At 43.8% G+C, this 12,787-nt stretch overlaps 1 protein-coding gene across 7 annotated transcripts; it reads left to right on the forward strand.

Annotated features, from left to right (window-relative positions):
• Positions 1–561: 561 nt before the first annotated feature.
• Positions 562–11,527, forward strand: HENMT1 (HEN methyltransferase 1). Of its 7 annotated transcripts, none has more exons than XM_032301523.1 (7): positions 562–581; positions 3,385–3,513; positions 5,163–5,275; positions 5,901–6,035; positions 8,070–8,249; positions 8,920–9,112; positions 9,962–11,527. In XM_032301523.1, exons 2-7 carry the CDS (start codon positions 3,403–3,405, stop codon positions 10,394–10,396), a joined length of 1,167 nt encoding a protein of 388 aa, XP_032157414.1. In that variant the 5' UTR covers positions 562–581; positions 3,385–3,402; the 3' UTR covers positions 10,397–11,527. The 7 variants fall into 7 exon arrangements, with proteins under 7 accessions (XP_032157414.1, XP_032157415.1, XP_032157412.1 ...); XM_032301524.1 differs by lacking the exon at positions 562–581 and adding an exon at positions 859–1,135 and having other exon boundaries at positions 3,393–3,513; XM_032301521.1 differs by lacking the exon at positions 562–581 and adding an exon at positions 860–1,135.
• Positions 11,528–12,787: the final 1,260 nt, after the last annotated feature.

The following is a 12,787-nucleotide window of genomic DNA, read 5'->3' on the forward strand; positions in this document are numbered from 1 at the left end:
TAAATGAGCCAGCTAACAGCTTAAGGCAAAAACTCTAAATCCAGGAATTCTGCACAGATGATTTATTAACTTTTTAAAAAAGATTTTATTTATTAAGTCGAAAGAGAGAGTGTGAGCAAGCATGAGCAGGGGAAGGGCAGAGGGAGAGGGAGAAGCAGACTCCTTGCTGAGGAGGGAGCCCAACTAGGGGCTCAATCATGACCTGAGCTGAAGGGAGATGGTTAACGAACTGAGACAGCTAGGTGCCCCCATTTATTAACCCCTAAAAAATCTCTTTATTTTTAAATTGTGGTAAAATATACATAACACTTAATTTTTTTTCCAGGTGCGTGTATAAGGTACTGATTCAACAAGTCTATATTTTGTGCTAAAACTTCCCATTTTAAGTGTGTTGTTCAGTGGCATTAAGTACGTCCACACTGTTGTGCAACCATCACCCCCGTCGATCTATGGCCCTCTTCCGTCACCCCAAACTGAGTTCTGTACTCATTAGCCGTCAACACTCAATTCCTTCCCTCCACCCCAAGCCCCTCCCTGGCAACCACCATTCTTCTTTGTCTCGGTCAATTTGACTACTTTAGGTACCTCATATAAATGGAATCATCCTGAAGAGGAGGAAAAATTATTTTCTCTCTACCCTTCTGAGCTTTTGGCTGAGACCCCTGTATTAGAAGACCTATTAACAAGAGAGCAACGTTGTTTATTAACATGTATACCTCACGTTAACTGGGAAGATACTAGGGAAGAATGAGTAAACTCCAGAGGAAGCCCAAGCCACCACTTTAAATACCTTCAGTATAAAGATGTCGGGGTGGGGGTGTTGGGGGAGGCCAGTCAGGCCTGGTGCGGCGCCGCCGCGGTCCAACAGTCTCGACTCTCAGCGGGCCGGGCCGGGTCGCAGCCACGCGCCGGTGGGGGACGCGGCGGGGACAGCGGTCTCCTCCACGGTTCAGAGGGGCTCCTCGAAAATGGCTTCGGGGCATGCGCCACCGCAGCCGTTAAAGAGACGCAAAACCGACGCCTAGCAGCCCGGAGCCCGGAGGCACAGGGCTGGGCATCTGCCCGCGAGCGACGCCTTGGACCACAGGCCAAGACTGCGGCGGGAAGGGCGGCGGCGCAGGTGTGGGCGCTTCAGGTGCGGCTGCGGGCGGGTAGCGTCACGCTGCGAGGCGGCGCCGGCGGGGCTCAGGGGCGGGGCCTGAAGTTAAATACAGCGGCGGCTGCGGGCCGGCAGGGGGAGTTTGCTTTCCCGCCGGTGCTCTCCTCGGGAGGTAAGACGTGCGGAGACCGGGTGTTCATGCTCGGGGAGGACTCGAGGACTCTGACATTACGTCACTTGGGGGACCGGGGCGAGATACGACTTAGTAACTCAAAGGTCGGTAATTGACATGTAGCTTACATTTTTGGCTGAGAACCCAAATTGAAATTCAAGTCCATCAGTGAATTGGGTTTGGGAAGTGTTTTTAGCTTCTCAGTTACTTCGGGCATTTTTTTTTTTCTCCCCGAAATTTCATTTGTTGATTATGTGTGAGAAAGTGATTGAAGGCAATTTGAAGGTGCCTGCTGTCTCATGGGGTAGAGCATGAGATTCTTGATCGCAGGGTCGTGACTTAAATGCTGGAGGCTGATTAAAGGATGATGAAGCGGATAATAAACTTGAGGGCTTTTAAGAAATAGTCATTAATTCATAGGATTGTTCAGATTGTATCGAATCTAACAGGGAAAAGGGAAGAAGAGTTGTTACTGCATTTAGCTGCGTTTGTCCTGGTGAAAGATGGCTTGGGCTTTCTGAGCTTGTTTTGTCTGAAGCTATACTTATTAAGCAAATTCAGTCAATTAAATGGTAACATGTAAAGAAGGGAGGAAACTTGCTCTGACCCTGGTTGATCTAGGCGCCTCTTGTGCTCAGGCTCCTTTACAAAACTGCTGTTTTGTATTTACAGCTGAGCCATGGCTGGTTCATAGAGCTTGAAGGATACATTGTTTTCTTGTTTTAACAAAACTGAAGAAAACAAACAGGTAATGCTGCTCCTAAACCTGTTTGTATGACTCTCAAGAGGTATCCCTGAGATGGATTGTGAGGTAGTTAAAAGTAAAATCCCATCAAATTTAGCTCCTAGCATCTCTTGGGGGGTTGGAGGAGATCGAACAAGGATATACAAAAGATAAAATTCCACATTTGGTGTACATGAAGTGAAAACAGTATCAGTTATTTATTTATTTTAAAGATTTTATTTATTTACTTGACAGACAGAGATCACAAGTAGGCAGAGAGGCAGGCAGAGAGAGGAGAAAGCAGGCTCCCCGCTGAGCAGAGAGCCAGATGCGGGGCTCGATCCCAGGATCCTGTGATCACGACTGGAGCCAAAGGCAGAGGCCTCAACCCACTGAGCCAGCCAGGTGCCCCAGTATCAGTTATTTTAAGTAGCAAAATCTACTTTAAAAATACTCTTTAAGTGATAATGTGATTTTGGATCCACCAAAGATCTTGTTCACTAAAGATGGTGATTGAGGAGGTGTGGGGTAAGGCCTAAGAGTCTGCATTTCTAGGAAATCTCCAGGAAAAGAGAATCACTGAGAACATTAGGGGTCTGTGCTGTCCAATAGGTAGCCACATGCCACATGTGGTTACTGAGCACTTGAAAAATGCCTTAGTAAGACTTAATTGAAAGTCTTTATTCAGGACTACAGCAACAAGAGCACTGCAATAGAGGAGAGATGGTGAAAACTCCCATTTTCAGCTGCCGGGGATTTGTAGCCATCAGCAGATGGCTACAGCATCTGCAGAGGGGCTGAGTGCATGGAAGAGACCACCAGAGTTTTGGGTATTAAGCAGCATTTAACAGGATTCTTGATAGGGTATCTCTGGGGGATCGGATTATTAAGGGGTGGTGGTAAGGAATTTGATCAGACTGTGAGATTAAGGGTGGGGAATTCTCTAAGCTGACTTGGTAGGTTTCTTGCAAGAAACTGGCCTAAGCAGGCCCAAGACTGGATGGTGTCTAGGTCAAGGCCTAATGAGAAGACCATTTACAGGAGCCTTTCTTCAGTTTGGTCAACAAGTCTGTCTCCAGCCGACCTGTATTCCAGGCTTTGGCAGTTCATTAAAGGTCCCTTGTGGCTAGGAGACTTAGAATTGTTAAAAGTGTCAGTTTTCCCTCCAGCTGACTCTAATAAGCCCTCAGAAGCTTAAAGCCATATTATCACTTAATAAAAGATAAGACTGGAGGCTTGGATGAACCATGGAGGAAATGCAGTACCACTGAGTGATTTTTGGACAGGTTGAAAGGCCAATGTATTGTACCAAGTGACTGGGAAATGAGGCTGGTTTTTCCTTAATTTCTGAAGCTGTGCATGATTTAGAACACCTCCCTTCTGCTTCAGGGCAACAGTAGCAACAGTATGGATCATTGTGAAGTTCTCAGCAAGAAAGTGATTGAGTTCAAACCACCAGTGTATGAACAGAGATACTACTTTGTTAAAAACTTAGTGAATCAACATGGACACAAGAAGGTAGGTATTTTCCTTCCAAACACTTAGAAGCCTGTCTTATCAACTTATAGACAAAATACAAGAAAAACTTAAGCATTTGGCAGGTCAGCAGAGACTATTTGAAGATGTGTTGCAGTCTACTGCCATACCACCCTGAACGCGCTGGATCTCATCTGAAGATGTGTTGCAAGGAAGGAAAGGGATTAGTGCAATAGGAGAACACTGACCATAAGATCTGCATGCATCAGTAGTTGGGGGGAAAAACATTTTTCTCTAGAGTAAATAGAACTGATTTGTGGGGGAGTGGGACAAAAGGGTGGTATGATTGGATAGTATAACGTATTCACCTAAGTCTATCCTGTAAATACAGTTACTTCTATCTTCAGAGAGGGCAGGGTAAAGTTCAGGGGTCTGTGGCAAGGAGAAGCTTGAGCTAAATTTAGGTTAACAAGAAATTGAGTACACTATGTAAAAAGCAGTTTAAAGCTTCCTAAGGCTGTAGTTTGCTTTTGGATTAGGTTTTTAGAAAAGATTTTAGAGAATGAGAGAGCACAAGCCTGAGGGGAGAGGCAAAGGGAGAAGAAGACTCCTGGCTGACCAGGGAACCCAATGTGGGATTGTCCCAGGACCTTGGGATCATCACCTGAGCTGAAGACAGACTCTTAAACAATGGAGCCCCCAGGCACTCCTAGACTAGGGTGTTTTTTTTTTTCTTTTTTTTTAATGCCATGTAACCCTTCTCCCTACTGTCCATAAATGTGCCAGCTTCAGAAAGGAAACTGCTTATGGCTAAGAGTGCAATATTGTAGTAAATTGTGAGGTTTACCTAAAATATTAAAGGTAAAAAATGAAACACATCTGAGGAAAAATTGGATTGAATATAGGTTGAATGGGCCTATTGCTAAGGTATAATTATAATCCCATTTTCCAGGAGGGAATTGTTATTTTTTTTGGAAGCATCTTAGTAAATGTTATAATTGGTTTTCTGATAGAATGAATTTTGAGGTAAACTTTAGTCTATTCCAGAATTAACACTTTGTGCATCTTAAGATAATATGGTATCTTTCATGTCTGAGTATCCAAAAATACCCACTTAAGGCTGAAGGCAGCTGCCCCCTTAAGGCTGGATTAGAGCCAGTCAGCTACCCTAGAAGCTGATTTGGGATATTTTTGGGATTGGATGCCATTAACCTTTATAAGTATTAATTTCCTAAGGTGGAATCAGAAATTTAGGTGATAGTGCTTAGTGATTAATGAAGACTTTAGTGCATAATTAAGAAGTCCATTTAAGAATACATACAAATGTTCATTAAGGGGATTAGGTTAACACTGGACATAAATCCCTAAAACATTGGTCAAGATTAGGCACTTAAGTTAGAAGCTGCTCAGACGTTCAAAGTTGTGTTTTATAGGGTAACTGCCTACCATGTGGGGTGTTCTGGGTGCCTGGTACTCATCTGAAGTCGTTACAGTCCAAACACTAACACAGCTTATTCCCTGCCCACTCATCTCTTAACATTTCAGGTTAACTTCCTTTTTGTGTACCTTTTTCTACCAAAAAGATCTTGACATAATTATATGGTTAATTCTGATAGCCACTTACTCTCTAAAGTTTTTGGTCCTATTTGACTTCTGGCAATAATGTCTCCAATGCTCTGTTTCATCTGTAGATTGCAGACTTGGGCTTCGGGGACGCCACACTTCTATGGATGCTGAAATACCACCGCTGCGTTCAGTATCTTGTTGGAGTAGATATTGCTGCCAAACCCTTTGAATGGGGAGGGTAATACCAAGTTTCTGAAAGTATGGTGCATTAATCTAAAACTAGTGGCACTATGAGGAAGTGTCAGTTTTATACAGCTTATTTTGAAAGATTGGCCCTACGAGCCTCAAGGTCACCGATTGTGCCATAACATCATGAATGATACAGTAGTTTTTCCTGCCAATGTAGAAAGTAAAGCCTGTCAAGAAATTATAGTAGACAAAGTATTGTAGATTCAATTTTCAAATGGCAAAGTCTTAATGCTGGACACCAGAAGAACTCAATTAGAGGATTGACATTGTCCCAGACCTCTTTCAATTTAAGCCTGAGCAGCTCCCCAGTCTCCTATATATATATTGACAGCAGATTTTTTCAGGACATTTTTTCTTCTAAAGAAAGTTAATCACTGATCCACAGGGAGCTGGAAGACCAAAAGTATTAAATGGCGAGAGCATCAGCACTATTCAGTCTTGTTCTTATTGGCCAGTAATCTATGAGGAAGTTAACCCTAAGACCTCCTTCTTAATACCTCAAGTCTTGGAAAATTCATTTCGGTAGATAATGATCAGAGGATCAGATAATCAGAATTCTACTGCTGGTGAGATTCTGAAAGATTACAGTGTTAATATCCCTTCTGTTTTTACAGGGGTAGGTTGTCTCCAGGAGTGGGGAGTTACATCATTCCTCGGGAACTAGATTTGACTATAACCTTGTACCGTGGTTCTGCTGTACAAAGAGACTCCCGTTTGTGTGGATTTGACTTGATAACATGTATTGAATTGTAAGTATTAAACCTATTCTTACTGTATAAGTTTATTACAAATCAGAATTCTCTGGGTGCCTGGGTGGCTCAGTGGGTTAAGCCTCTGCCTTCAGCTCAGGTCATGATCTCAGGGTCCTGAGATCAAGTCCTACATCAGGCTCTCTGCTCAGCAGGGAGCCTGCTTCCCTTCCTCTCTCTCTGCCTGCCTTGCTGCCTACTTGTGATCTCTCTCTCTGTCAAATAAATAAATAAAATCTAAAAAAAAAAAAAAAAAAGGAAATCAGAATTCTCAGTAAATCTGGTCTCCTAACAAGATTTAAATTGTAATCTTCAAATTTATTTGTAAAGCAGATTACTTGACAGGATTGGCTTTAGTTTCAGATTTACAGATGGAGGAGCTGCAAAAATAGTACCAGGAATACCTTTTATTCAGGTTCACCTATTCAAGTTCTCCTCATTTTTTAAAGGATTTTGAGATCAAGAGTGCAAGAGTGCTAGGAAGAAAGCATGAGTCAGGGGAAGGGGCAGAGGGAGAGGAAGAAGCAGACTGTCCCCTGAGCAGGTTCCCTTACTTAATTTTTAAACACAGTAAAATATTTTTGAGTGGGGACACCTGGGTGGCTCAGTTAAGCGTCTGCTTTCAACTCAGGTCATAATCTAGGGTTTTGGGATTGAGTCCCCCTTTGGACTTCTTGCTAGGCTTGCTAGGTGGGTAGCCTGCTTCTCCCTCTGCCTTCTTCTCCCTCTGTTTCTCCCCCTGCCTGAAGCTCCCCCTGCTTGTGCTCATGTGCTTTCTCTGACAAATAAAAATCTTTAAAAATACATTTGAGCAGAGGTATATCTCTGTGGATTTTAACACATATAGTTTAGTGTAACTTACAGTCAAGGCACAGAACAGTTCCATTACCCAAACAACTTAGGCTGTCCTTTTGTGGCCACACCTTTTCCTCACCTCTGGCAAACACTCACCCATTTTGCAGCATAGATTTTAGAAACACTATAGTAATCATACAGTATGTAATTTTCTGAAACTTTTTTTTTTCCAGTGAATGCCTTTTGAGATTTATCTAATTTCTTGGCAGTTTTTTCCTTATTTCTGAGTATTCCTTTCGTGATGTACCACCTTTCCAAGCACTTAAGGGTATTTGGGTTTCCAGTATGGAGACGAGATACCATTCACAGAACAGGTTTTGCATGAACACAAGTTTTCATTTCACCCGGGAGTGGGATTATTGGGTCATATGATTTTCTGGTTCAGAGTTTAGCTCTATTTTTTCCATTGTCTTTATACTTTTATGCATTGACTTTTTTTTTTTGTCTTCTAATGTGTGAATTTAAAGCAATAAGTTTCACTAAGTGCACTGTAGCTCTAACTACACATTTTGATGTGTGGTATTTGCATTGATATTGCAAAGAAGCTAAACTGAAGACTTCAGTTTGAGTCATTTACCTATGTGTCTTCTCTTACTGGTCTGAATGGTTGTTTTCTTCCCATCACCATCCTGCCGAGTGGTTATGGGGAGATATATGGGCACATTTGCCCTAAAAATCACATCAGTTTGTTGTCTTTGGAAACTTAACATTTTTCAGGCATACACTCAGTGTCAAATTGCCTCTCCTGTTCCTCTTTAAGGCAAAGATAGAAGTGGGTTAGATTAACATACAACATCAGGATAGAAATGGCTCCCTAGTGGCTGCCTGTACTGGGACAGTTGATCTGGTCCTTGGGTGTGGGTGAGAATCTGCTGGGATCTGATGCTGAAACCCACAGCTTTTGTGAGGCATTTATTCTGGTCTCCTAGCACTGCAGGCCTCCTGGGGAGCTAACACTTAATGCTCATACTTCTGGTTACTGACAGTGAGGTCCAGATCCCTGAAAAAGAGGGCGACGTGGTCCAAGGGCAGGGTGAGGATATAGGAATAGTTGGTTTCAAGTCCAATAAATACTGTTACATAAATTCAAATGGGATAAAGGATTTCTAGAGATAGAAATTGCTTTTGCTAAATCAGCTAGGAAAATAATTGCATTGTTTTTCCCATTGACCATTTCAGGATAGAACACTTAGATTCTGAAGATCTGGCCAAGTTTCCTGAGGTCGTGTTTGGATACTTTTCTCCGGGTATGGTTGTCATCAGCACACCAAACTCTGAATTCAATCCCCTGTTTCCAGCATCAACCTTTAGAGATCCAGATCACAGATTTGAGTGGAACAGAAAGCAGTTTCAGATGTGGTGAGTTCATAAATGTTATGAATTTTGTGGGGGGGGAGTTTACCCCATAGGAGTTTAAAATGCTATAAAGTCAGTCTTAATGCACACCTTATGAAAGTTTTATTATCCTAATAAAATTTCCCAAAATTCAGCTTGACATATAAAAAGAACCATGATATTTGGGCAAAATAAATGGAAGTTTTTGATTTCGTAGGTCTCAGGCGGCCACACAAAGTCTGGGGTACCAGGTGACTTCTGATAACGAAGGCAAGAGGAGTAGGAGTGTTGGTGTGGAGATAGGGAAACAAAATAGGGAGGGGGTTGTAGGGCAGTGAGGGTGAGCCCCCATGCCCTGCCCAAGTGTTCCCTGCCAGGGTCTTGACAGACGGACAGATGGTCACGTCTCTGGCATGACTGCAAACCCAAATTTGAGTTGGGATTGTAGCCATTTAGTCTTCTTTTTCATGCCTACACCCTGCTCATTAACTCTCCCTTTCTCCATATTTTTGAGATTACGTGTAAATAGACTTAGGACCCCAAAGTCTCCTCAGAAGTAAGAAAACCCAGTGGCATTATGTGTTGCTGTAATAATTTGCAACTTGGGAAGTATTTTAGCTCATTGTATTTTTCTATCTACTGGTGATTTTTAATCTAACCATACCTTTCAGAAATGCATTTCTTTTAATTTCAGGGCTTTGGATGTGGCAAAGCTCTACAATTACTCTGTAGAGTTTTCTGGTGTGGGGGATCCACCAGCAGGAGCTGAGCATGTTGGATACTGTACCCAAATTGGGGTCTTCCAGAAAAACAGCACAAAGCCAACTGAATTGAGCATTTCAGAGCCAGAGGAACACGTTTATGAAGTTGTGAGTTTTCTTTGGGAGGTAACGGCCAGGGTAAGAAGCACATGGATTAGGATGTGAACTTTGTAAGGGTCCCCACTGTAGAGATAAACGTAAATGTGCTTAGAATCCTTCATGCCCACAACTGCCTTCAGGGTTGGTCTACTTCACCCTAGAGACCATCCGGCCTCTTGCCATGTCTCAAAGCACATTACAGGGAAAGAGCAGCAGTCCTGGAAAGTTTTCAAGCTAATATGCCAGCAACCCCACCCCCGGCCTCCCAGTAATCCATTAGAATCAGCAGCACTCCTCCACGGCATGGCCCAGGAAATGAGTATAACACCAGAACCTCCAACCTTCTCAGGCCCTTTTGGTTTCAGGAGATATGTTGAAGAATAAGCACATTGCCCTCCTAAGAATTTTTTTACCCATTTCCCTCTAATATCAAGAAGGAACATTGGGTTGGTGTGAGTTGGTGGAAAGCTGGCTTTGGGAGACTTCGATCATTAGAATTTTTTTTTCTATTTTTTTTTTTTTTTAATTTATTTGGCAGACAGAGATCACAAGTAGGCAGAGAGGCAGGCAGAGAGAGAGGGGGAGGCAGGGTCCTTGCTGAGCAGAGAGCCTGATGTGGGGTTCAATCCCAGGACCCCAGGATCATGACCCAAGTGGAAGGCAGAGGCTTCAACCCACTGAGCCACCCAGGCAACCCGATCATTAGAATTTTTAAAGCAGCTCAGATGTTAATGTCTGTACCTCTGGTTTGATTCCCATGATATCGTGGCATGCGTGGCTAGTAGGATTCGATACATGTGTGTAGTTAATACCCAGCTCATAATGTGGTTAACAAGTTCCTAAGGAAATGAAACCTCTTGGTAATTTTTCCTTCAGGTTTATACCACCTCATACCCGAGTTTACAGCAAAGCAAATACTTCAGGTTTACTCTGAGTATTGAGGCGGTGAAAGCCATCGACTTGATGAAAAGCCGGTTTCTCCGGGGTCCAAGGAGAAAGGAGGGCGACCGGGTGGTACCGCTCGGCAGCTGCACCCCGCAGCACGGGTTAACAGAAGCTCAAAGGGCCGAAATAGAGCAGTCCCCCAAGCCGTACAGTGTGGGAGAGAAGTTCTACGTGCCGCTGGAAAGACTCCTCGCTTACCCGAAGGTGAACCGCTTGGTGGCGGGCAGCACGGAGAAGCTGCGCATGGTGCTCGCGGAGGGGCTGCGGCTGAACGGAGATCAGACCGCGGTGCAGGTGGAGTTGGTTGACTACCGCACACAGCGCCTCTTCGATGAGCATTTAGTCAGCCCTGCGCTGGAGTCCTAAGTGAGGCAGCCTAGTCTGCAATTTTCTCTAACCGTGTGTTTTTTCATAGGCTTTTTGTAGGGCGGTGGGGGGCCCATAATGTGCTTGTTCATGTTTGTTAGACCCATGTTGAATAGGACTTTAAAAAAAAAAATTTTAAACAAATTGGATTATCAAATAAAACCTTTCCCCAGGGAATAAGTAGTTTTAAATTCATAGGATTCTGTATACTTCCTTTGGGCTAAATTCTAACCTGTAGTATACTACTTGCCTAAAACATCATACAGGAAGTGTTTGAAGAGCAGCCTCCTCCCTGGTAGTTTACTGCGTAGAACCAGGGTGGTCAGAGCAGTGGAGAGTTAGAGCTTCACATTGGGGGGAAAACTGGTTTAAATCACAGACCTGAGTATAGAGGTTAGCTGACCAGGCTCTGCCACCAAAAGGACCTATTCATCTGCCTTCCTGTTGTGACTATCTCAGGGAGGACTTTTTGTTACAACTTGAATATTCCAAGTCCTATTCCAAAGAGAGAGCAAAGAAAGAGACCGGCCATGAGCTGGCTTTCTGGTAAGGCTGGTTCTATACCACTCTTCTGCTCCTTGTCTGAGCAGATAGAAGGATCACCTTACCACTCAGGAAAGCTGGGAGCTGTAGTTTCTTATTCTGGGTTGGTATGTGCTCTCAGTTCATGTCTTCTATTCTCTGGGAAGGAACCCGGAGCAAAGGACCTTTGGCCACTTGCCAGTCTGCCACGAGTGGCATATCCTCATTAACCAGGGGCCAGCTGGTGGTGGAGTGTGGGTGCCTAGGAAAGGCCTCCTGAGGCCATAGTTCTCAGCTTGATTCTTTGAAGTGTTGATAAGTAGAAAGTGGATTTGAGGGGGAAGGGCAGGGAAAGAAGGGACTTAAGAATAGAATCTGATCACAAAACCGCTTGTTAATCAGCTCTTCATAGTCCCTGCACCCCCCACCTTTCTAGACTTATTTTTCCCTCTTGAATACATAGGACCTGAGGACGCACTCTTGGTATACTCCGCGCCCCCTCCCCTAACAAAAGGCCCTGTCGGTCTGTCTAGGCCTCTGCATGACTTCTACCACATATGGCTTCCTTTCCATATGTTAGAACCTAGGTTTCAAGCTTAGGCCAGCACTTTGTCCTGTTGTCCTCCAGGCTAATCGATTACTTTGTTCAAGCTTCTTCCTTCCTGAGAACCTTTTAAAAATGATAGTTGTGGGTGATGGAGCTACTCTTATACCCCTGTCTCTGCAACATCAGTACCTACATCCTTGATATTTGTCCTCACCTTCTCATTTTGATGCAGGTATGGAAAGATTCATCAATGTCTAAAATCTGGTGTCAGGTGTTCTTGTAGAGAGCCAACTACTGAGCTCTAGAAATTGAGGTGGAAAAGTGACCAGAGATAAGGTGGATGTGTGTTCCACTAACATACAGACTAAAGGCAGCTGTTTTGTCCATAGTTTGCAGTTTTAAAAAGCTATGTACACTTATTAACTCTTTAGCAGCATGGAAATGTAGATCATTTTAAAGGGACAAAAGCAATTAGACTTTCTTTCATATTGTTGTAAACCCAGTCAAAGTTGGGTTTATTAGGGGAAGTTTTAACTCGTGTGCATCCTGGGGACAGTAACTGCATAGAGTTAAAGCACTGAGACCACCTGGCCCAGAGGAATGTTCCCTATAAGGTTGCCGTGTTAATATTAGAGAAATGTTAGATATGGGCATGTCCTTACCCAGGCAGCCAGTCCTCATAGCAAGGCATGTTGCAGGTCTAGAAAGTGAAGAACAGTCCTTCAAGGCTGAGACTAAACCATCCAATACCTGATTAAGAAAAGTGGCAACTCTAGGGGCGCCTGGGTGGCTGTTGGTTAAGTGTCTGCCTTCAGCTCAGGTCATGGTTTAGGTTCCTGGGATCCATCTAGTCAGCCATCAGTCTCCTTGCTCAGTGGGGAGCCTGCTTTGCCTGCCTCTCCCCCTGCTTATGCTGACATCTGTCTCTGATGAAATCTTTACAAAGTAGCATTGCTACTTAAGAGTATCTTTGCTTTGTATACAAAAAGTGTAAAGTTCTAGCCAGATTTCAGGTATCTCTCAGTGGAGAGACCTGCTGAAAGAGACTTCTCTCCAGCCTCTCTTTTTGAGGGGCACCTGCGTGGCTCAATGGTTAAAAGTCTCAGTTAAACGTCTGCCCCCAGGGTCTTGGAATGGAGTCCTGCATCAGGCTCTTGCTCTCTGCACACCACCCCCGCCCCAGCTTATGTTCTCAGTATCTCAAATTTTAAAATATTTTCAGAGATAATGAAAGTAAAGTGGGGAGAGGAGAGGGAGAAGCAGGCTCCTCACTGAGCAGGGAGTCTGACATGGAGCTTGATCAATCCCAGGACTGTGGGATC

Source organism: Mustela erminea, chromosome 10 (assembly GCF_009829155.1).
Source record: "Mustela erminea isolate mMusErm1 chromosome 10, mMusErm1.Pri, whole genome shotgun sequence".
NCBI lineage: Eukaryota > Metazoa > Chordata > Mammalia > Carnivora > Mustelidae > Mustela > Mustela erminea.